The sequence below is a fragment of the Capricornis sumatraensis genome, chromosome 15 (assembly GCF_032405125.1).
Source record: "Capricornis sumatraensis isolate serow.1 chromosome 15, serow.2, whole genome shotgun sequence".
NCBI lineage: Eukaryota > Metazoa > Chordata > Mammalia > Artiodactyla > Bovidae > Capricornis > Capricornis sumatraensis.
In genome coordinates this window covers 57,750,565-57,775,924 of record NC_091083.1, presented here as the reverse complement: position 1 = coordinate 57,775,924, position 25,360 = coordinate 57,750,565, and the positions used below count along the sequence as shown (strand labels likewise).

Here is a 25,360-nt window from a genome sequence, read left to right as displayed (position 1 = left end):
CCACTGCTGGGCGCGCCCGTCGCCGCCGGCTCAGTGGAGGCGCAGAGCTCGGGAGGGCGCTGGCGCTGCGGGAGGTGCGCGGAGCGAGGTGCGCGGAGAGCGCGAGCGAGAAGAGAGCGCGCCGGGCAGCCGGGCGTGCGCTCCTCTCGGCTCCACAGGCTTGCCTCGCGCAGCCCAAGCCCCAACCGGCCGGGCGCTCTCCGTGAGAACCGGTTCTGCCGCCCGGGGACCCGAGGAACCGTGGGATCGGAAATTCGGAAAAAGCCGGGAAAGCGCGGAGCCCGGAGGGAAGCTGTAACCCCCGGTGAGTGCGAGCGCCGAGCGCGCCAGGCTGGCACAGACCAGGTTGGCGCTCCCCGGCTCGACGGCGCGCCCCCTCGGTCTCTCACGCCCACCCCTCGGGCTCCCTCTATTCTGTCCCTGCCTGAAACGCACCCCCTCTCCCCCCGGCTTCCAGCAGCGGACCGGGAAAGCGCAGCAGCACCCCGCCCCGCGCGCCCGACATGCGTCTCAACAGCTCGGCGCCCGGTCCCTGGGTCGGCCGGACAGACCACCCGTTCACGCAGCTGCCGTCGGTGCTGGAGGGGGTGCTCCTGGCTCCCGGCTTGGGCAATGGCTCTGGCAACCTGTCGGAGTCCGTACCAGCGGCCCCCAGCAGCGACCTGGATGTGAACACGGACATTTACTCCAAGGTGTTGGTGACCATTGTGTACCTGGCGCTCTTCGTGGTGGGCACGGTGGGCAACTCAGTGACTGCCTTCACGCTGGCGCGCAAGAAGTCGCTGCAGAACCTGCAGAGCACGGTGCACTACCACCTGGGCAGCCTCGCCCTGTCCGACCTGCTCATCCTGCTGCTGGCCATGCCTGTGGAGCTGTACAACTTCATCTGGGTGCACCACCCCTGGGCCTTCGGCGACGCCGTGTGCCGCGGCTACTACTTCCTTCGCGATGCCTGCACCTATGCCACTGCCCTCAACGTGGCCAGCCTGAGTGCGGAACGCTACCTGGCCATCTGCCACCCCTTTAAGGCCAAGACCCTCATGTCCCGCAGCCGCACCAAGAAGTTCATCAGCGCCGTCTGGCTGGCCTCCGGCCTCCTGGCCGTGCCTATGCTCTTCACCATGGGCCAGCAGAACCGCAGTGCCGACGGCCAGCACCCAGGCGGCCTGGTATGCACACCCATTGTGGGCACTGCCACAGTCAAGGTCGTCATCCAGGTGAGCAGCCTCTTCCGGGTGGCAGGGGCAGGAGTCAGAGGGCACCAGACCGGGATCTCCCCTGGGAGCAAGGGTCCAAGGCAGACACTCAGGGAAGCCTCAGTGCCTCATCCCAGAAGTAGTTTCCTGTCTGTGTGTCCTCTGGGTTCAGGAAGTTGGAGAAAATTTCGTGTCTCGAAGAAATTTTATTCCTATGAAGCTGTGAAGGAGTGGGGATGGGGGAGGGGCAGGGAACTTGAGAGCAGCCTGACCCCTGGCTTCTTCCCACCTTTTACTCCAGGGCTGCCAGGCCTCAGCCCCACTTATTTCATTCCCTCCTTCCATCAAAGGGGCTGGAAGCCCAGATTACCAACCTCCCTGAAGCTGAGGCTCCGTGGATGGGCCTCAGCCATCCCCAGAGCCCCTGAGGTGTAAGGCAAATGTGTGTGCTGGCGTCCTCTTTCCAGAGAAAGTCCCTCCCATCAGCTTCTCAAAAGGCTTTGTGCTCCCCACAGGTGTGGTCCCTCTCCTCTACAGCAGAACCCCTATCCCAGACTGCTCCCCCAGTGTCTCCTGGCCTGATGCTGTCTTGGGCCGGTTATTTAGTTTAACCTCAGTTTTCCCATCTGTGAAATGGGGCAATCACAGCCCTGGTCTCAGAAGGCACAGGATTCAAGAGAGAAGGTATGGGAGCCCTTGTCTGGCTCCTGGCATGTAGAAGAAGTCAGAGGCGCTGTCTCTGGTGGTGGTGGTGATGTTGTTTCTGCTGGAAAATCCTAAGGTATTGGGCCTGGTGGCAGATTGGAGGGCCTGGAGTTGGGTGACCAACGCCCTCAGAAGGTCTGGGTGAAGCATGTGGGGACCCAGGTTGGAGACCTCCCTGGGCATTGGCTCAGCCAGGCAGGGGGATTCCGGCCCCAGGGAGACGGCTTCTCAGGCAGGGCCCTGGCCTGGGAGCAGGGTGTCCACCAGAGCAAGTCAGGGAAGAGATACCACCTGGAAGGACATGGTGGCCTCAGGATGTGGGTAGCCATGAAAGGGCGGGGGCTCCCTCCACCCCAGAGTGGGATGGGAGAGGAGGGTCTGGGCTGAGCCAGGTCGGGGTGGGAGTGGCCAGAGAGACTGGCTGTCCTGTCTGGCTGTCCTTTCACGCCCAAGTCATCAACAGCGTCTCTGTAGAACCCATGCTGCTGCCTCTGAGTGTGACAGAGGTGCCAGGCTCCGGGAGCTGGCATGCTTGGGGGTGGGGAACATGCCATCTGCACGTCTATCCTGGGCTGCAACTGACCCTCCACAGGCCACTGCCGAGATGGAGCCAGTGGCAGAATTAAGCTCCAGGCTCCTCGCCTGCCCTGGCTCCAGGTGTTCCTGTGCGAAGGGGCCCCCAGCAGCCACGTGTAGCAGGAAGATGAGTCACAGCCGCTGCAGGCAGGAGCAACCAGGGCGCGTGTGGTGAAAGAGTGGGAATTACCTTCCAGCTTCCTCTGGGGTCTTGCAGGCTGTGCTGGGGCTGGGGAGTTGGGAGACAGCAGCCACGACACCTGGCTGTGAAGGTGGAGCAGGTCAGTCATGCTCACCCAGGAGATGCTCCCCTGAGACCCCCTCCCCCTTAGACCCCTGTGGGCTGGTCCAGGAGCAGCCAGGGTCGGATCATCAAGAAAACACAGCCACAGAGAGAACCCCTCTTAAGCACCCTTACCCTCTGTTAGTGCCACATGGTCAGACGCCCCAGGAACTTGGCTTGGCTTCCCAAAGGGCCCTCCCTGAATCCTTTTGGTGGGAAGCTGCCATGCTGATGTGGCCCGGGCTGTGTCCTGGTCACTCGTCCACTAGGTAAGTGTCTGTGGAGCTTGCACTACAGAAGGACCACGTTTGTGGCCGCAGCTGTAGCACTGCTGAGCGTTTACTAAGCACTTGCTGGCTGCGAGACCTCAGAGAGTGGAGTTTCCATTTTTCTTTAATGGCCTCGGCCATGTGCTCGAGAAAGGCTGATGGGCCAGTTATTAGAGGTGCACTTATTTCTGACACCAACCGCTCCTGCGAGGCTCCTTGGGCTCCTGTGTGCTACTCCGTGTGCCTGAAGGAACATTCCTCATGGAGAAGCTCAGCCCTGGCCTTGCCCCCTCCCCTGTTGTCCCTCTGCGCCATCCACTGTCCCAGAAGAGGTTCCCAGGGGATTTTATGTTCCCCACATGGGCTTCTGGGCCACTTGGCAAATCTGGGCCAATGTCCACTGATTTACACAGTGACATCTATGCAGAGAGGGGCTGGGCACCTGTATCCATGTGTCTCCCTGTCATGGGCTATGTTGGGAAGTGTGGAGAGGTGGGCCAATCAAAATAACCACTCTTTCCAAAACTGGGGCCCCCTCCCAGCCCAAGTGTCTCCCACCAGTCCTGTCAGCCCTCCATCCTGTGAGGTTCCATCCTGGACACTTGCAAACAGAAGTAGTGTTTAGAAATGAGGTGCTTCGGTGGTGAAATTTCTGAGCAACTTGGAGCTGCCATTGCTGGATACAGCTGGGAGTTTTCCGAGTGTGTGGTTTGAGTGGACGAGGTGAGAGGAACTCATGGTGAGGACAGGGCTTCGCGGGCCAGCAAAGGCCCTGGATCCTGGGCCCCTGGTCAACAGGGAAGCCTGGGAAGTGGAGCCTGAGGAGCCTGCCCTGTTGCTCTGGGACAGTCCAGCACCTCCTCTGGGCCCCAGAGGGGACTGGATTCAATCCTACAGGGTAGTGGTATCTCCCTCCCCTCTGCCACATCTCCACCCCCTAGTAAATCCTGTCTTCCCAAAGCTGGGGAGGGGGGTAGATCTTCCCAATGCTTGGTAGGGGTAGGGGGAGGTGGATGTCCCCCTCCTGGGACCTGCTGCTCTAGGAGCAGGGATGGCGGATATCTAGGCAGTGCCCCAGCTCAGAGCAGCCCCTCTGCATGCACGGTGCCCTGGGGAGGAGAATTAGGGGTCACGGGGCATGTGTACCTTTGTTAGAGATCCAGCTCCCACCCACAAGGCCATATTAAAGCAGCCTCCCCTGGAAGCACCCATCAGACCTGCATCAGCATGGGGAGGGCTCTGGGTCATCACTTCATTGTTACCATTTTCCAGGACCTGTGGCCCTGGCAGCAGCTGCGAGGCTGAGGGCGACGGGGGGTGGTGGGGGGGTACCCCTGTAATCTGGCTTCACAGATGGCCTCTTTCACATTCAGTGCCGGTAGCACTGCTCCTCACGATGGGCTGGGCCCAGCTTCAGAAGGGGCAGCTGGCCCTGGGTGTGGCTTGAGCGGGAGGGGCTCATGTCCATGGGCACATCGACTCTGGGCAGCCTCCTGAGCATCAAGGCCATTAAAGTCTGACATGATCTGCGGAGGCAGAGGCCGCCGAGACCCGCCTCCACAAAGTGGAAGAAAATTGGTTCCAATAAAATCAGGCCATGGATCATTTTCTCTGTGTTTCTGTCCTGTGCCACTAGCTGCGCTGTGCCCTCTCCCCCCACCCCCATCCATCCACCTGTTCGCTCCCCTTTCATCCATCAATCTCCCATTCCTCCACCTGCAGCCAGCTCACCTCAGTGATGCTGACACTTGTGGCTGAAGTTTGGCGAGTCACAGGGCCCCAGGAGAGTGATGCTATATTGGGGAAACAGGCAAAGATGTGCCCCCAAGATTGGTGCCTCCTGCTGGACTCACTGCCCAGAATGCAGCTCCTCCCCCGGAAGCATCTGCCCAGCACTCACAACGTGCCGAGTCATGGAAGTTCAGGGCAGGCCAACGGGCTCTCCTGTATTAAGGGGATTGAAGACATAGCCCCTGACCACCAGGCTGGGTTTCCCATCAGACCCAGGTGCAGAAAGGATGCTGCTGCTGAGACAGCGGGGGTGCAGTCCTGGGTTCACTAGTGATGTCCCAGCATGCAGTGGGACTTCTTGGTTTGGCGACTGTGCTATGGTTCTGTACAAGGACAGAGTCTGGGGCAGTGAGTGGGGCAGGGACCCCCATGAGCAGTCATTCCAGGAGATACCCACGCACTTGGGGACTGCAGCCCATCCCTCGTGTCCAGAGTCTCAGCTCAGGGGGACCAGGACTCCAGCCATTAGCTTTGGTGCCAGCATGGTACACTCACCCATGGGCCCCAGCAGGACAGTTGTACTGGGTGGGGCAGGGCCTGTGAGGGGAGGAGGGTGTCAACCTGCTCAGGTGGTTGGAGGCCTGCATCCCACCACCAGAGAAGCGGCCAGGCTTCCGTCTAGTTGTCTGATGGCTTGTTTCGAGAGGGAGAGGAATCACAAGCTTTTGTTCCTTTTTTTCTGTTCCAGTGAAACACGCATAATGTGAAATTTACCACTTTCTCCATCTTTAAAGGACCACCACCCCACCCATCTCCAAATGGGGACTTCCCCACTGTCCCTGAGGGAGACTGCATCCCCACTGGACACCAGCTGCCCCTACCCCCAGCCCCAACTGTGTGTCTAGGGTTTGGCTGCTCCAGGCCCCTGTCAGACGGGATTTCCAGCCTGCCTTAGTCTCTAAGCTGTGGTGAAGATGCGGTGGTCACGAGTGAATGCACCGTGCCAAGGAAGGAAGCCAGTCTCAAAAGGCTCCAACTGTATGACTCCAGTCATGTGACTTTCTGGAAGGAAAGTGACGGGCACAGGGCGGGGAGGGGAGGGGTACTGGCGGTGGGCAATGCATGTTCTGTGTCTTGTGGGTGCTGCCAGCTCTGATGGAGCATTATCAAAACTCACAGAGCTTAGATAAAGGATGATTTTGGTGAAAATACACTGTCTCCATGAGTCCCTCAGAGGTTAAAGCCAAGTCCATGGCCTCACCCTGTGAAGGCAGTTTGGGTGCCAGGTCCTCTTGGGGGCTGGGGGGTGCCTTTGGACAGGAAAGTACCGAAGGGTCCGAGGGTCATTTCTGGGGAACTCGAATTCCCCAGGCAGCTGCTTGTCCTACCCCCCCCCATCACCCCAGGAGCCAGGCAGATGCTCAGCCCTCTGTGGGAGACCATGGTACCAAGCTCACAGCTGTGGGGGCTGCCTGCTCCCCAAAATCCCCACTCTAACCTGGCAGCGCCCTAGCATTGAACCTGGCCACCACCATCCCCGGTGACAGGACAGCCCCCCAGAGGAAGCAGCCAGGCTCCTTGGACCCTGAGAGAGAACTGAGGCCCAGAGAGGGTGGGGGCGTACAAGCCAGGCCCACACCTGCCCTGTCCTTCTGCTCCCGCAAGAGGTCCAGATGGAGCGCCCATGTGCTATGACCCCTGCCCCCTTTGGGGATGTCACATACGTGCACCTGTGGGGGTGGCTCCATCCCCCATGGCTGGAGCCAGAGGGAGAGAGGGCCAGGGAACCAGGTGGAGCTGGGCCAGTGCACCCAAGCTGCTAGGGAGGGGTTCTTTTGGGGTTTCTTATCTTTGGCAGCCCAGGATCCAAGGTTAAGCGCCAACTTCTCCACTGACCAGCTGCAGGGCCAGGCTACAGATGTGACCTTCTGTGGCTCGGTTTCCTCAATTGCCAGCTGGAGGTGACAATTACTCTGTGGGCCAGGAGTGATGGGGCTGAAGCACCCCATGCAGCAGAGGCGGCTTCAAGGAGAGACAGGTTCTCTGATTTGCACCTTTAGGGGCAACAAGAGCCTTCTGCCCCCAAGAAGGCTCCCCTGCCCAGAGCTGGGAGCTGATCCCATGGTCACACCCAGTCCCATCTCGGGGTCTGTGTGCACACAGCAGAATCCTGCAGGAGACCCCAGAAACCCCCGAGCCTGGCGTTGTTCTCACACCTGTAGGGTCAGGGACCAGACTGAGCATCTGCCCAGCTCCCCTGAAAAGCCTTCGCTGCCTGAGGGCCCCTGAGCCAGGAATCTGCAGCACCATGTGCTTGAAGAATTCCCATGTCTTCTGTGATGACACCTCCCCCTTCACCCCCTTCCATACCCACTCACCCAGCACCACCTGCCAAACACAGAGGGACCTATGGAGAACCTCCCCAAAGGGTGTGCATCCCAGCAGAGAAGACAGACAAGTGGCAACACAAATAAGTACAAGTGAACAGGAGAGGCAGTGGGGCTGTGATCTTAGGTAAGGGCAGGTATGACAGCATCTGGGGAAGAAATTTCCAGAGCGGGAACAGAAGGTACACAGTACCTGCTGGGATGACATGGCCAGAGCAAGGGAGCCCAGGGCAGAGCAACAAGTGACGAGTGATCATGGAGGACACAGTTCAGTCCAGTTCAGTTGCTCAGTCGTGTCCGACTCTTTGTGACCCCATGGACTGCTGCACACCAGGCCTCCCTGTCCATCACCAACTCCCGGAGTTTACCCAAATTCATGTCCATTGAGTCGGTGATGCCATCCAACCATCTCATCCTCTGTCCTCCCCTTTCCTTCCTGCCTTCAATCTTTCCCAGCATCAGGGTCTTTTCAAATGAGTCAGTTCTTCATATCAGGTGGCCAAAGTACTGGAGTTTCAACTTCAGCATCAGTCCTTCCAATGAATATTCAGGACTGATTCCCTTTAGGATGGAGTGGTTGGATCTCCTTGCAGTCCAAGGGACTGTCAAGAGTCTTCTCCAACACCACAGTTCAAAAGAATCATTTCTTCGGTGCTTAGCTTTCCTTATAGTCCAGTTCTCATATACATACATGACTACTGGAAAAACCATAGCTTTGAGGACACAGGACATCCTTTATCCTGGGAAAATGGGCCCCTTGGAGACTCTGAGCAAGAGGCCATGTGGCTTACACTTCAGACAACCATTCTCCCTGCCTCTTTGACACAGTGGGGACTCAGGAGGATGGTTAGGAAGTCCACGTGCGTGATCAAGATGACCCAGACCAGGTCACTTTTGGAGAAGTTGGAAAAATGATCAGATACCAGATCCATTTGTCTTCTTTCTTAGGCTTAAGTTTATGTCTAGGCTTCCCTGGTGACTCAGATGGTAAAGAATCCACCTGCAATGCAGGAGTCCTGGGTTCATTCCCTGGGTTGGGAAGATCCCCTGGAGAAGGGAATGGCAACCAATTCCAGTATTTTTGCCTGGAGAATTCCATGGACCAAGGAGCCTGGTGGGCTGCAGTCCATGGGGTTGCAAAGAGTTGGACAGGACTGAGCAGCTAACACTAAAGTTTACATCCAGAAAAATCATTTGCCTTTGTTTACATCTATGACTTCTGACAAATACAGAGAAGGCTGTAACCACTGGCTCCAAAGACAGGGCACAGTCCTGTCACACAAAGGAGTCTCTGCAACCCCCTGCCCTCAACCTCCCCTCTGATGCCAGGCACACTGAGCCTGTGGGTCTGGCTTTCTTAGAGCATGTAATGCCTGCGACTCACTCGTGCCATTGCCTGGGTCAGTAGTGTGTTCCTTCTGTGTGTGGAGGAGTGCTCTACTGTACAGATGCTCCACCACGTGCTCACCGCTCACTGTTTGAAGGCCTTTCGGGTGGTCTCTGGTTTTGAGCGATTATGAATAAACCTGCTGCAAATATTCATGTGCAGGCCGACGTGTGAACACATGCTTTCATTTTTTCTCATGTAAACATGAGAATCAGATTTCTGGGTCACACAGGAAGTGTGCTTAACTTCGGAGGAAGCTGCCAGACCTTCCACAGGGTGTGTGCCATGTTGACCATCCACTAGCAACATGGTGGAAAGATAGTTCTCTGCATCCCGGCCAGCTCCAGGCACTGTTGGTGTTCGGCTTGTTTGTTTTTTTGCTTGTCATGTATCCATTCTGTAGGTGTGTAGTGGTATCTTGCTGGGATTTTAACTTGCATTTCCTTGATGACTCATGATATTAAGCATCTTTTCCGGCAGTTACGTGACATCTGTGTATCTTCTTTGGAAAAGTGTCTGTTCCTGTAGTTTGCCTATTTTAAAATATATATATTTGGCTGTGCTGACTCTTAGGTGGGGCATGAAGAATCTTTAGTTGCGGCATGTGAACTCTTAGCTGTGGCATGTGGGATCTAGTTCCCTGACCAGGGATTGAACCTGGCCCCTGCATTGGGAGCACAAAATCGTAGCCACTCGATCACCTGGGAAGAACCTGGCTATTTTTTAAATTGGGTTGTTTTCTTTTTTAAGATATTCATTTATTTGGCTGCACTGGGTCTTGGTTACGGCATGTGGAATCTTTTGATGTGATGCTCGGGCTTAGTTGCTCCACAGCGTATGGGACCTTAGTTCCCCAACCAGGGATTGAATCTGCTTCTGCCACCTTGGAAGGTGGATTCTTAACTACTGGACCACCAGGGAAGTCCTGGGTTGTTTGTTTTCTTATTGTTGACCTTTGAGAGTTTAAATATATATTCTGCATCTAAGTCTTTTGTGAGATGTGATTTGCAAATATTTTCTCCCCTTCTGTGGCTTGTCTTTGTATTTTCCTAATGCTGCAGGTCACAGAGCAAAAGGTTGGAATTTTGATAAAACCTAACATCAAAAATTTTAGCGGCTTATGCAAGGTCACAAAGCTGTTTTTCTTTTTTTATCTTCTGGAATACTGTATCTTCTGAATCTGTATCTGCATGGCTTATGATCCATTTTGAGTTAATTTCTCTATAGAATGTGAGATATAGGTAATTTTTGCATATACTTACCCAAATGATCAATACCATTTGTGAAAGGATGATCTCTTCTCCTTTGGAGTTTTCTTGTACTTTAATAAAAAATCATCTGACCTTGTGTTTGGGGCTATATCCAGACTGTCACATGTCCCTTTAGTCTCTGTGCCTGTACCATCCCCAGTCCCACATTCCTGATCGCCGCAGCTTTATAGAAAGTCTTTCGAGTAGCACAAGTGCTCCAAACTTGTTCTTTTCCGAAAGCATTTTGGCTACTCTAGTTCCTCTGCTTTTCAACATAAATTTTGTAATCAGACTTTCAATATCTACAAAAAACCTGCAGGGGTTTCAGCTGGGATTGTGTTCCTCTATACTAATAGATCTACGCGGGGAGACCTGACATCTTAACACTGAGCCTCCCAATCCATGTGCAAGGTGCATCACTGCATTTATTTAGGTCTTTGATTTTTTTCAATGGTAGTAGATTTCAGTATACAGATCCTACACATATTTTGTTATGTCTATATCTAATTATTCATGTTTGGAGAATTGTATATATATATGTACTTTAAATTTTTTTTCTATTTCCTATTTTTTTGCAGCTAGTATATATAAATGTGATTGATTTTTAGTTATTGGCCTTATATTTTACAACCATGATAAGTACACTTATTAATTCTAGAAATCCCTCTATACATTCCCTGGGATTTTTTGTGTCAACAGAGATGTTGTTTATGATAGAGGAAGTTTTATTTCATCCCTTCCAAATCTTTAATTTCTTTTTCTTGCCTTATTGGTCTAGCTACAACTTCTAGTATGATATTTAATAAGGGTGGAGGAGAAAGTTTCCCTGCCTTGCTACTGATCTTAGAGAGGAAGTCTTTAGTATTTATAATTAAGTTTGAGGGCTTCCCTGGTGGCTCAGATGGTAAAGAATCCACCTGCAATGCAACAGACCTGAGTTCAATTTCTGGGTCAAAAAGGTCCCCTGGAGAAGGGAATGGCTACCCACTCCAGTGTTCTTTCCTAGAGAATTCCATGGACAGAGGAGCCTGGTGGGCTACAGTCCATGGAGTTGCAAAGAGTCAGACACAACTAAGGGACTAATATGAGAGTTTTAGTTTAAATTTTAGTAAATTTATTTTTAATCAGGTGAAGAAAGTTGCCTTCTATGCTTTGTTTGCTGAGAGCTTTATCATAGACGGCTGCTGGGTTTTGTCTAATCCTTTGCTCCATGTGTAGGCTTGGCTCACACCTCGTCAGTGAAAGCCTGCACCCTTCTGCACTGGGAGGACTTACGACTGGATCAGGCTCTTTGGGGGATGCTGTCCATTTGATTTTTGGTTTGGTTGGTTAGGGTGGGTCTAGACTCTAGGGCATGGTCCTTATTCCTAAGGTGCAGACTTGCTGGCATCTCAGTGGGATGCTTGGTATGTGAGGAAGACTTCTCTCCCTTCCAGCTCAGCCAGGATACCAGCCACCCTCCCATAAGCCCATCAAGGTCACAGTGTGTGCACACAGCCCAGCCAGCCCAGAACTTACGAGAGACCCCTGTGGGCTTCTGAGGACCCCACCATTCAGGTTCCCCTCCCAGCACCCGAATCTGCAGATTAAAGCCATTCCTGCAGCCCCAAGCTCTGAATTCTGCTTCCTCAACTGGAGTAGCCAAGCTCTGCTCAGACCCCAGCTCCTAATGTCACAACGAGGAAAGTGTCCCCAAATAGAGCACTGGGTGACAGCAGACCGCACCTTGTGACTTTCCTGCTCTCGGGGGCCGTGGTGTGTGCACTGTGGTTTGTCTTGTGTCTGAAAACAATCGCCTGACAAATTGTGTACAATTTTATAGTTGTTTATGACAGGCGAGCTTGTCCAGTACCCCAAGTAGAAATCATCTGTGGATTTTAAACACTGCCTACTTTCAAAAATATCTGAGGCAGCTTATGATAAAAGACTTGGTTCAAAGGGATTATTAAAACAATGTAGCAAAAGAATACATAAAAAGAAACATTGTTATCCTAGAAACATAAAGTGGAAGACAGCCCCAGTGTTTGAGTAAATTTTGTACTGAGGCTTATGAAAAAGTGCAACATTATTTGGACTTAAACATTTTTAGCTCTTTGTCTGTTAAAAGGTGGGTTTATTGTAAATTTCAATAACTCTCTGTGGACACATCTAAAGGTTAAGAGCATTCTTTAGCGAGTGACTCAAAGAGAGTTCCTCTGTTTGAAGAAACACGCCACTTCCAATGTCCTCAAGTTCAGAGAGTCCTGGGGTTGTTTGGGATAGTCCTTGTTCAGAAATTACGAAGTTGTGAGAGCTCACAGCAGGCCGTGGGATACTGTCACCCGGAGCATCGTTTCCTGGTTGTTTGGCAGGAAAAACAAACCTCCAGCTCCCGAGGGTTGGGAGGGAGTGAACGTGCGTCTGGATCGTGTCGCTGGGGAGCCCTGCCTGTCCCGTCATCCAGGACACGCTGGCTTGGAGCCCATATTGAACACTTGCTCTTTCGTAACTCAGTCCACTTCGGGCTCCGTGCCCAGCAGGATATGCACGGTCGGAAGCACTGTCCAGGGTCACTATTTATTGCCGGGGACAAAGGAGAAGCAATTACATCTGTGCTGACCCATCTCCCAGGCTCTGCTGATCTGGACAGACCGGCTGCTCCCATTGCCGCCAGCCCCACCTGGGGACCCTTAAGAGGAAGGTGTGTCAGGTGGGGGCAGAGATCTCTCTATCTCCAGGACCTACTTGGACAGCCAGTCCAGGGACCCCCGCCTCTGGACTGTCATCAATGTGGGGAACCCCGTGGCATCACCCCTTTGTTCTTCCCACCCCAGGGATAGGCCTGGGGGAGGTAGGGCCAAGTTGAAGGTGAGTATCCCCTGGTGATCTCCCAGTGGTCTGCCTATCTCCCTGGACAGCAGGTCAGGAGCTCAGGCACCAGCATCCAGGGAACGAAGCCAGAGGGAGAGCCCCATGAACAAGGGATCAGGCAGCTGAGTCGTGGCATGGCCCTTGCTGATGCGCTTATGGCTTTAGCTGGAGGCAGAAGGGAATGCAGCTGGCCTGAAGCCCCCTCTGTCTCCACAGGCTGCTGCAATGCCTGGGTACCAGATTCTGCCCAGCCCCACTGCCCGCTCTGCTGAGGTGGACCTAAGTACCCCCAGGGGATGCCTTCTCTGCCTAGGGCTGCCCAGGGTTTGGGGAGGAGGGGCAGAGGGGGGCACCTGCCACACCTAGGCCAGGGCTCAGTGGGGCTCAAGTCTCACGGGGGCCCAGAGGACAGTGGGCTCCTGGTGCACTCAGAGGCCCAGAAGATTGGGAAAAAACACCAGCCAGCCACAGCGAGCTGGCAAGCAGACAGCATAGCCCAGCCAAGGCGAGCTGCTCTGCAACAGTAAGGCGTCTCTGAGCCCCCACCCTGTCACACTTGCCTGCAGACTCAACGTGGATAATTGCAGGGCACCTAGACAGGGTTAACACCCGCTAAACTTCCTGCAATTCATTTTCCTGACAGCTTGTTTAAGAGACACCGTCTTGTGTATTAAAAATACCTACTTTTATGTCAGAGCTGGAGAGCAGCTAGAAGGCACTCAGAAAGCTTCCAGTTAAAACCACACAGGGCGGATCTTCACATTTTGAAAAAGCTCTAACCCCAAACACTTTCTATGCATCTGCCTGTCACGGAAGCTGCAGGAACCTCATGGTCTCATGAGCTGATGGTCCTGGGGTTGCAGCAACAGACCACAGAAATCCATTCTCCCAGAGCTGGGAGGCTAGGCTCCCAAATCAGAGTGTGGTTAGAGCAGGCTCCCTCAGGGGCTCCCGGGGAGGGTCTCCTGCTTCTTCCAGTTTCGGTGGTCCAGGCGTCCTCGGCTCATGGCACCTCTCTGCCATCTCTGTTTTCATCTTCTCATGACTTCTCCCCTGTGTCTACGTCTCTCCTCTCTGGCTCTTCCTAAGGACATTTGTCACTGGATTTAGGGCCACCCCTATCCAGGGTGATTTCATCTTGAGATCCTTAACTGCATCCATGGAGACCCTTTTTCCAAATAAGGTCCCATTCACAGGATCCAGGGGTTAGCACAGGGGGCCACCAATAACCCCACTAGACCCCACTTGCAAGGGCAGAGACAGAAAGCGGGATCAGGGCCAGCTCTCCTGGACAGAGGCCTGGCCCCTGTGTGCTGCCTGCCCGGGTCATCTCAGCTCAGGCCCGTGAGGGACCCCTGGGTGAATGCTGGAGCAGGAAGGGCTGAACGCAGACCTCACAGGCCTCCAGTGCAAGTGCCCAGCACAGTCCCAAGACCAACCAGGATGGGACTTTCAGTGTCTCAGCAGAGGAGATGCTCTTTGACCTCCCTGCAAGGACATGGCCCTGGGTGGGGTGGGGCTAGGGGAGAAAGAGGACACAGGTCAGGCTGGCCACAAATCCTCTTTCACAGATATTCTCCTTTGACCCCTGTGGTGATCCTGTGAGGTTGGGACCACGAACACATGGGTTCTGTCACTGCTTTCTCCCTACACCCTGCAAGCCTGGGGCATATAGGGCCTTTGAGGATGAGCCTCAAGGTTCCTCTACCAGGCTTGGCCAGTTGTTTTACCTGTTCACACCTTGTCAGGTAGCTCCACCTGTTCACACCTCGTCAGATAGCTCCACCTGTTCACACCTTGTCAGGTATTCCCACCTGTTCATACCTTGTCAGGTGGCTCCTTGGCTGAAAACTCACTGCCTGCTGGAGGGTGCTAACTTGTCCTGGCTTGGTCCTGCCTGACACTGTAATGAACCAAAGTTGAGCTCAGGTTGACTTGATGACCACGCATGAGCCTACGGTGAGGGACAGGTGCCTGTGACAGTTGAGGGGGTCAAATGTGGAGAGCCAGCCATGGCAAAGAGGTCTGTGGTGAGGTCTGTGGCTCCAGGGTCCCTCCTTTCTGCTCCAAGTGTGAAAACTTTAACACTTCTGTGAGGCCTCTGAACCTGGGTCAGAATCCATGCTGTCTACATGTGGCCATGTGAAGCCCAAGGGGACACATGTGTGGAACAAGCCTGGGTTTACTCCTGGGACTCGGCATCTGAGATGGCTCTGCTGTGCAGGTGGCCGGGAGGGGCAGGTGTGGACGCTGGGTCCCTGATCAGGAGGCTGTGCTGGCCCAAGGGTGAGCCAGAAAGGGGGTAGCGGCAGTGATGCCAGACTGTGGACAGTTCCCCGGCACCCTCCAACCCAGTGTGTGGGCACCCTCCCTACCCGCTAGGCTCCCTGCCTGGGCACAGGGAGGCTCCCAGTGGCTCTGCCTCAAGGCAATCCCTGCTCCATTCCCTGGGGCCCTAGTGGTCCCCTGAAGAGCCAAGAGCTCCCCTCCCTGTCTTGCCCCTGGGCTTGACCAGACAGGGACTGAAAGGAGCTGTCAGACAATGGTCCAGGGGACGGGGCACCAGCACCCTGATGACAAGGAGTGTCTGGTTGACATTTAAATCATTTGAGCCAATTCCAACCCTTTCTATGAGTGTTAATGGAGTCCTTCCTTGACCTTTTTCACTAAATCTCAAAAAGGATGGGGCACCCCTGGGTCAACTTCCCCCACACTCTCAGAAACTAAGAGCTGGGGTCATGGTGCAGGAACTATTTAGAATCCAGCACCAGCATGCCAGGACAGAAATAGATCTCCAGGGAGGCTCCGGTGTCCAGGAGCCGGTGGCTCAGGCCCCAGCTGCCTCGGGACTTCCACTGCTATCACCAATAAATTAAACTTGTTTTTGCTTCTCCTGCCCTGGAGAAATAGCCGCTGTCAGAGCGTGGAATCCAGGAGGGCAGGCTCTCAATGAAGGAACGCCCAAAGGGACCCCATGTGACCTCCTCCTCTGCACTTCTTGCCCCTCTGGGAGATGGAGCCGGTCACCCCAGTTACCCACATGTGGGTCCCAGGAGCTCCTGACTGTCCCATGCAGTGTGGCCCCTGGAACACAGTAACCCTCCGCAGACATCATGGGGTTAGTCAGTTCACAGATCTGAGGTCAAGTGGCTCCATATCCACAAACAGTGAAGGTGCCCACAAGCCAGGGGGTCTGCTCATCCATTACTAGGAGAGATGGGTGCTGAATGATGCTTGTGACCCTCATCACTTCTGACAGCATCTGAGTGTCACACTGTCACCTCTAGGGTTGCTTTGGAAACCAGATGCTGTGGTGCAGCCGACTGATCCCCTGGCTCCATCAACAGGATGAAGGGGTGGGCACTGGTATTTGTGAGGATTGACTGTCAGGAAGGAGAGGGCTTAGTGTCTCCCATGCTCATTGGTTACACAGGCGCTGGGTGCTCCTGGAGTCCCAGAGAGAGACCATCTCGTTCCAACCAGAAGAATTATCTCCTGAAGCCAGGTCAGGTCATGTCGAGCCCCCACAAGAGCCCATGCAGGCCCCTTCAGCCCGGAGTCAGGTGCAGGGCCTCTGTGCACACGTGTCCCCATCTCCCCAGACTCTTCACCTAGGGCTCTCTCTCTCTCTCTCTGCAGCTCCCTCTGCCCTCTGCCACACCCAGCATGGCACCTGAGCCTGTGGGCACAGTCCCTGAATCTCCATGAGTCTGGAGCAGCAAGGCTGGGAGGGCAATGGGATCACAGGGACCCTAGCCTGGAATTTGCTGGAAACAGGTGGGTTCAAGTGCCGGAGTGTGGCGAGGCGCAAACAGCTTGTCTCTGCCCCCGAACATAAACACGGCTGTCACCACCTGGAACACAGTTTCCTTCCCTGTGATAGGGCCCATCCAGCGAGCAGGTTTGAGCCAGCTTCGTTCCACGAGCCTGCCGGCACTCAGCAGAGCAGCTCTGGGCAGTGGCTCCAAGCCCCTGGCTAGAAACCAGGTGACTCCAGCAGGCTGCACAGATGGGGCAGCTGGACAGAACTTCTACAGGGACATGTGTCCAGGACAGCTGGAGGGTCCACCTCGGCTGGAAGAGGTGGACCCTGGGCCAGTCATCATATCTGGTTGAAAGCTCAAATGGCCCCTGGATGTTAGGAATCCAGGCAAATTGCCTGGGTGACCTTGGTCAGCAGGAGCTTCCTGAGGGCCAGCAGGGAACTGAGGCACTGCCCAGGGACCTGCCCTGTTTCCTCTAAGTTTCCCTGGGTCCTTCCTGGAGTCTGGGGTAAATGTTGATTCAGACTGGCCAGGCATGGCTCCTGGTTGAGAGCAGGCAAAGCGGGCCACAGGAACAGAGCAGCTGGGTGCCACACCCTTGGCCCCCCAATGCTGCAACCGACTAGGGGCCATCCCTGCCCCAAGTGCCCTACACTTCTCACCCTCTGTCAGAGCAGACAGTGCCAGGCCAATCAGAGTTCCAGGACTGCCCAAACTCCATGGCTCATTCAGGCCTCAAGGGCCATCTGGGCTCTTTACAGCCCTCCAAGGACTCCCTATGAGGACAAGGAAGAGTGACATTGACTTTCAAGCAATGTCAGCTTCCTGAAGCAGGGAGGGCTTCCTGGAGGAAGGGTCAAGAGGCTTTCAGGTCTGGGGAAGTGGGTGATTGCTGCCCCCAGATTTTCTGAGCATTTGAGTTTTGACCCAGTAGGACAGAGGCTCAGGCTCCTTGACTGTGATGTCCTCACCTCCCACCACTGTTAGCAGGGCCCCAGGGCTGTCTCCTCCATGAAGCTCTCCATCCTCTAACCTCACAGCTCCGGTGCCAACCTCAGGCTCCACTCCTCCCTGAATAACGAAGGCGGAGTCCAATAAGGCAGCCCTGACTCCCCAACATCTGGCTTGGTTGGCAAACTGCCAGCTTTCCTCTGGGGGTGGACAGACAGATGAATGCTCAAGGCAGGAGTATGCAAAGCTTCCATTCAACCCCGGCTTTGATCTTGTGAGTTTTTACGTTTGGTTCTAAAAACTGCAGAGGGCTCATTTCTCAACTTCCCCTCTGCAAAGCTGTTTCTATTTCGGTGAAAATTGAAGGCATTGGTGGTTTTAATTGCTGGCCAGTCCCTGGACCCGTTTCCACTTGGGCTGGACCAGAGCTCTGCAGAAGATAGGTGTGCACAGTGGAAGTTTATTTCTGTGTGCGTGTCTTGCTCACAAAGAGAAAGAAGAAAAGAACCATCCGTGAAGGGCAAGCGTGCTGACTGGAAGGCTGGGCTTTCTCTGCCGAGCAGATTGCAAGGCAGCCGTGTTTGTGACACAAACACCTGTTCCTCATTCAAAACAGAGGCGCGTCCCCCAGGCCCACCTGGACAGGCCAGCAGATGCTTGGTCCAGGCACTGGCTGCTGCACCCACAGTCCCCACAACAGGGCCCGGGGCTCAGGATGCAGATGCCTCTCAGCAGAGAAGGACTTTGGGTGGATTTTATTCTGAGGGCACCGGGCACTGGAATTGGAGAGGGGGCCTGTCCCCCCTCTCCCAACTGCAGTCAGAGAGATGCTGTCTGGTCACCATCCTTCCATCCCTGGGAGCTCTTGGCCAGCAGGGAGTCGTTGCTGAAATGTGATTGTGCCCAGACACACTCTCCATGGCCTTTCCCAGGCTGCAGTCCATGGACTCCCCCAGGCCAGTTTCTCTGCTCTGCCCGCAGCCCCAGGATGGCCCAGTCAGGAAGCGTTAGGTCCCTGGAGACACAGGCGTGGCAGGCAAGGGGCTCAGGAGAAGTCCAGCCTCAGCCCCTCTCACTGGAGTCTGAGGTATCTGGAGATGGTCCCGCTGGGAGGTGGGGGCTGGGCTGTGGCCCACATAGTGGACATCTCTGAGTCAGGGGTGACTCGGGTCACATGGGGCCTGTGGCATGGCCAGGACCTGCAGCAAGTCACCTCGAAGGTGGCCTTTGTGGTGCCATCAGCTCCAGCCCCAGCCCCATGGAGGACACGTGTTCTGCCCCCTGGAGCTTGGGACTGTGTCCAAGGTCCCTGCCCAGGCACAGCCACTGGCAGCAGCATTCAGTGGGTCTGTGACCCACCTCAGCAGCCAGGGTGGAGCTCAGGGTGATGAGTTTGGGGATGGGCAGAGATGATGGCCCAGAGGACCAGGCACCCCAGCTTCCCTACCCAAAGCCCCCACTCATCCAGACCTCTGTGTCCTGGCCCCCTGGACACAAGGTGCCCTGGCCCCCTGGACACAAGCTGCCCCAGCGGGCACCTGAAGGCCTCAGACCTCACCCCAGGCCTTGGCCAGGATGTTGAGCCCTCATGCCTCAGTTTCCTCAGCCTCTCAGTTTGTGCCCACTTTAAATGCAACTGGATGTGTCCTGAGGAAGGTAACCACAGGAGTGGGGACACCCAAGGAAGGCAGTGGGGACTGGGGACCAAGGGGACCTGGTCACTGTTTCTAAATGTCTAAATTCTGCCCAGAGGCAGTGTGAATTTCTTACCATCTCCATGTTTCTGCCTTTCCCAGAATGTCATACAAAGAATTGGAGTCATAGTCCGTAGGCTTTTCAAATCAGCTTCTTTCACTTAAAAATGCCCTTAAGTTTATTCCATGTCTTTTCAAGGCTCGATAGTGCCTTTTTTTTAGCGCTGAATAATATTCCATGGTCTAGATGCACCGTGGTTTTTATTTATTCACCTGCTGAAGGATATCTTGGTTGCTTCCAAGTTTTGGCAATGTGGATACAGCTGCTATAAACCTCAGTGTGCAGGCTTTTGTGTAGATATACGTTTTCAGCTCCTTTGGGTAAATCCCGAGGAGCACAGTTGCTGGATTGTACGGTGAGAGTATGTTTAGTTATATAAGAAACTACAAACTCTCTTCCAAAGTGGCTGTAATACCATGTGGCATCCCTACCAGCGCAGAATGAGAGTTCCTGCTGCTCTGTATCCTCTCCAGCATGTGGTGCCCTCATTTTTATTTTAGCCACTCACATTGTATCTCCATTCGCATTGTATCTCTCTTGGCATTATATCTCTAGTTCACATTGTATCTATCTCCATTCACACTGTATCTCCCGGTCTAGGTTTGCCCTTCCATAATGACTTAGGAGGGATTCCCTGGCAGCTCAGAGGAAAGAATTCTCCTACCAATGCAGGAGAGGAGGGTTTCATCCCTGAGTCAGGAAGATCCCCTAGAGAAGGAAATGGCAATCCACTCCAGTATTCTTGCATGGAGAATCCCATGGACAGAGGACCCTGGTGGGCTACAGCCCATGGGGTCTCAAGAGTCAGACATGACTTAACAACTAAACCACCACCACTACCATCAGTGTCTTAGGATGTCAAGCACCTTGATTTCTTATGCTTATTTTGTCATCTGTATATATATATATATATTTTTTTTTTTTTTGATGAGGTGCCTGTTCAGAGCTTTTGCCAGTGTTTAAATTCTTGTTGTTGAGTCAGTTGAGTTCTTCTGTATTACGGAGGCTTTCTCCTATGTTTTTATTGTGCCAGGTTGAACCGATGACATCATAGGAAGTCCTGAAACCGGCGGTCAGTCCTCCAACTTTGTTCTCCTTCAATGTTATGTCTGCTGTTCTGGGTCTTTCGCCTCCTCTCCACTTCAACCTTAGAACCAGTTCATTGATATCTACAAAATAACTTCTTGAGGTTTTGATGGTGTTGAGTTGAATCTATAGATGAAGAGAGTTGAAACAGTAACAGTATTGTCTTCTTGTCCATGAACATGGACTCTCTCCATTGATTTAGGTGTTCTCTGATTTGTAATTTTTCTTCTGTAGGTCCTGTACATGTGCAATTAGATTTATAACTAAAGTAGTTCATTTGGGGTGCTACTGGCAAGCAGGGGCTGGCCAGGGTGGCCTGCACACACATCTCCACCCATACTTGCTCACAGGGTGACGGGACCTCTCTTTGCCTTGGTCCCCCGTCTGGACCATGGTGAGGATTCAGGGAACTGGCAGCATCTGTGAGTCACTGAGTGGTGCCTGGCAGGAAGCCCCCTTGTCAGGGTTTGGAGATAAAGGCCACTTCCTGGCTCCCTGCTCTTCAAGCAAATTTCCAAATTTTTTTGAACCAGCTTTAGCAGTTAAGACAGTTTAAAACAGGAAGTCTACCGTGAGCCCAACTCAAACCCACTTTGCTTTGGTTCAAGAGGAATATCTTTAACCAATGTCCATGTTACTGGGCCTGTGACCTGCTGGGCAAACACACCTGTTTTTACCTCACAAGCAGGAGGGTGCACAGGGCCCATCATTGGGCTGGTCAGCCTTGGGCTGGCCGGGCCCTGCAGCTGCCAAAGAAGGCCCAAGTGTGGACCCCAGGCTTCCTCTGACTGTCCAGCTCACAGATTGGCTTCCCCAGCCATCTGTCAGTGCCTGTGGCTACAGGGGACAGAACCCCAGAGCTCCCCATCCTGTGTCAGAGATGGACGAGGAGCCATGAGTGCACACATCCCGGGGGAGGGCTTGTCCCACTCCCACCACCAGGCCAAGGCCAAGGGAGCCCTGGGTCTCAGCCAGAGCCTCATGCAGCAACCTTTAATTTAGGAAAGCAGGTCAATCTACAGGGCAAGGGTGCCCCCACCCCATTCCCTGGTGCAGCATCTCTTCCCCCGCCTGTCAGGGTCATAGTGAGGCGGACCCAGACCTGCAGACCCTGCTGATGTCTAGGTGACAGTGACCTCTGGTGACTGTGCGGGCATCTGTCAGACTTGTCATGTTGCTGCGAGAGTCCTGGGGCCCCAAGCGGGCTGTGTCCTGGGAGCCACGACCCGCCTGGGTATCCAGCATCATGAATATTCATACAGGCAATTGACTTGCAAATCCCAAGTAATTTACATGTCATAAACAGAGTGTGGATGTCTTTTCAGGATAAAATCTGTCAGGGAAAATGAATCTTGATTACCAGTTGTAACAGGGAAACAGTCTCCATGTCCATGTCTGAGTCCGTCCTTGCGAGGCTGCTGGGAGGCACTTTGTAGGACCACTCTTCAAAGTCTCAGCCCTGGGGATAAACGTTAGCACAAATCTGGGGAGAAGGGGGCAGTGGCTTCCCTCGTGAGCTGCCCCTGACCTACACTCCTCTCTGGGCCGTGAGCTCCGTCTTGGGCAGGGACCCCCCGGGCTCCCCACTGGAGTCAGTCTGTGTCCATCCCAGTGTTCTGGGTGGGGAGGACAAGTTCTAGAAAGTGTGACTGCTGTTGACCAGCTCAGGGCCTCTTACCCAGTGATGTGGCAGGTGGCCGGGGCCTTGAGAGGGCGGGTCCACCACCCTCTGATGGAGACTCTTGACTCAGGTCTCAGATAATGACAAAGATTCTGAGCAGATTCTGAGCAGGGTAAGCAGACCTCCCACAGGGATTAGGACTGTGACAAAGCTGTGATTGGTGTGTGTCAGGCACTGTGACAGCCCAGACATGGCTGCCCCCCACTCCCCGCATCACTAATGAAGTTCTGAGAGCTGACTGTGACCCCTCCATCCCCCACGGCCACCCTCAGGGCTGAGTGCTGCCCCCACTGTCCCCATTTATGGAGAAGGAGACTAAGGCCTGGGTCGGGGGGAGGGGAGCCGCTCATCTCTGCCTCTCCTCCTGGGTGCTCCCACCCTTCCCAGCACCGTGTCCTCGGGCTTTAGCTCCTTAGCATAACTCCGGTTCACTTCTGGGGCTGGGTAGGTGACAGGGCAGGAAAGCAAGATTTCCTGGGGCACGCCTTGTGGCTCCTCCCCGCTCCTTGGAAATCTTGGTGCATCTGGACACTTCCTGGGGTGCGGAGAAGGCCAAGGTCTGTTTCTGGGAGCCACGGCCCCAGACACAGGCTACCCCAGGGTCCCTGCTGCTCCTCCAGTGTCCCCCAGAGAGGCTGCCTGCCCACTGTTCCTGCTGGCTGGCTTCATCTTTTAGCACAACTTGGCTCATGACTCCCTTTAAATGAATGACTCACTTGACCTTGTGCAGGTCCTGATATATCCCGTTTTAGGGGTGACCCTGGGGTTCGAAGGCTGCACTTCTCTCTCCACTGTGGGCCAGAGGTGGGACCCAGGGTGGGGGTGCAGGCATCATGGGCAGTGGGGCGGACGTTTCTGGAAACTGCTCTTCAGGGCTTCTCATAAGAGCCTCGAGCTGCCCTTTGCAGTGCAGTGTCCAGTCTGAATCCCAGGGACTTTTGGTGAAAACTACACACTCATGACTCCAGAGAGCTCGTAGGAAGCAGAAACATCATCACCTTACTAGCACTTTTTATTCTGGTTGCTTGTTGAAATGGTAATATTTTGAATAAATTAAGTTAAATAAAAATCCATTAATGAAATTATTTCTACCCATTTCTACTTTGTTAATATAGCCATTAGAAAATTGTAAATCATTTATGGTTGGCACAAGCCAGCCTGTTCCATTGGGCTGTTCAGCCACACATGCTGCCCCCAGCGGGGAGGAAGTGGCCTGTCCATGCATGTGGGAATCTTGTGTGTACTTGGGGCCATTCTCCAGAGTCTGCCCAGGCCTCCCCCACCCACTGCCACTAGGGCCCCAACCCACCCCATGTGGAGATGGTTCATCCCTCCCTTTGCCAGCTGTTCTGGACTGAAAGCGTCCCCCCAAATTCCTGTGTTGAATCACTGTCCCTAGTCATGGGTTAAGGGGTTGGGCCTTTGTGGGGTGATGAGATCTTGAGGGTGCAGTCCCTCATGATGGGATTAGTGCCCTTATAAGAGGCCAGAGGGCCCCCTCCCTCTTTCTGCTGCAGGAGAACATGGAAGGCAGCCTCCCCTGAGCCTGTCTACACTGGCACCTGGTCTCACCCTCTGGCCCCCAGAGCTGTGAGAGATTGATTCTACCATTTATAGGCCACACCATTAGGGTGGCCGGGGCAGGGTGGGGGGAGCATGTATTCATCTGTTCAGTGTGTGAGTGGCTGGGAGTGCTGTGCTCAGTTCCTGGGTAGCCAGCTGGGGCTGGGGTGGGGGGAGAAGCAACTCAGTAACACACGCCATGCCCCAGGGAAAAGCTCACTCTTGACCTCTGTCCTCTGGGGCCGCACGACTGCCCACCTGGCCTGCTGCGGGCTACGGGGAGGCCTGTCTCTTCTTGGTGCTCTGCACAGGCTCCGCCAACCCGGGCCAGCCCCATTCACAGTTATGCAAATTGCTGTTAATTGCAGGCAGGAGGTAGGGCCTCTGAAAGCCTGTCTGCTCCGTGCCAGGATGCCACAGTTCAGCTGGATCTCGCTTCTGCGTCAAAACCCAGTGTCAGTGGCTTGACACACCCCCAGTCTAACAAATGAACTGACTATGCCTTTGTGACAAGCGCAGTGCTGGGAGGGGGAATTTAGTTCCTTTCATGGGTGGAGAAAAGATGAAGACAAAGTGGCCTCAGGAAGAGATGCCCACTGCAGGGAGAAGCACCCCGTGGGCTGTCGGCCCCCACCCTCCTTCACAGTTCGAGGATGGGATGGTGGCCATGCCCCTGGAGCCTCCCCAGGTGGCAGCCACCCTGCCCATTGCTACCTGGACCCCAGGGAGCTGTCTCCATCTGCTCTGATGGACAAAGCTGGAGGCTTCTACCAGACTCCAGGTACTGATGCTGACCGTGTCCTTTTTTTTTAAATTAAAAGATAATTGCTTTACAGAATTTTGTTGTTTTCTGTCAAACCTCAACATCAATCAGCCATAGGTATATATATATCACCTCCTTTTCGAACCTCCCTCTCATCTCCCTCCCCATCCCACCCCTCTAGGTTGATACAAAACCCCTATTTGAGTTTCCTGAGCCATACATCCAATTCCCATTGGCTCTCTATTTTACATATGGTAATGTAAGTTTCCACGTTACTCTTTCCATACATCTCATCCTCTCCTACCCTCTCCCCATGTCCATTTTATTCTCTGTGTCTCTTTCTCCATTGCTGCCCTGTAAATAAATTCTTCAGAACCATTTTTTTAGATTCTGTATATGTGCGTTAGAATATGATATTTATCTTTCTCTTTCTGACTCACTTCACTCTGTATAATAGGTTCTAGGTTCGTTCACCTCATCAGAACTGACTCAGATACGTTCCTTTTTATGGCTGAGTAATATTCCATTGTGTATATGTACCACAACTTTATCCATTCATCTGTTGATGGTCATCTAGGTCGCTTCCATGTTCTAGCTATTGTAAATAGTGCTGCAGTGAACAATGGGATACATGTGTCTTTTTCAACCCTGGTTTCCTCAGGGTATATACCTAGGAGTGGGATTGCTGGGTCATATGGTGGTTTTATACCTAGTTGTTTTTTTTTTAAGGAATCTCCATACCATCTTCCATAGTGGCTGTATCAATTTACATTCCCACCAACAGTGCAAGAGCGTTCCCTCTTCTCCACACTCTCTCCAGTATTTATTGTTTGTAGATTTTTTGAAGATGGCCATGACTGAAGCAACTTAGTAGCAGCAGCAGCATTCTGACCAGTGTGAAGTGATATCTCATTTAGATTTTATTTGCATTTCTCTAATAATGAGTGATGTTGAGCATTTTTTCATGTGTTTGTTAGCCATCTGTATGTCTTCTCTGCAGAAATGTCTGTTTAGGTCTTTTTCCACTTTTTGATTGGGTTGTTTATTATCTTGGCATTGGGTTGTATGAGCTGCTTGTATATTTTGGAAATTAATCTTTGTCAGTTGTTTCATTTGTTAATATTTTCTCCCATTCCAAGTTTTGTCTTTTCACCTTGCTTATA

The 25,360-nt window shown here is 53.6% G+C and overlaps 1 protein-coding gene across 1 annotated transcript in view; it reads left to right on the top strand.

Moving 5' to 3' along the window:
- The first annotated feature begins 503 nt into the window (after positions 1–503).
- NTSR1 (neurotensin receptor 1) overlaps positions 504–25,360 on the top strand; it is a 45,539-nt gene continuing 20,682 nt past the window's right edge. Inside the window, exon 1 of the mRNA XM_068987925.1 lies at positions 504–1,217. Coding sequence (XP_068844026.1) covers positions 504–1,217 — 714 coding nt within the window. The remainder of the gene's footprint in view (positions 1,218–25,360) is intronic.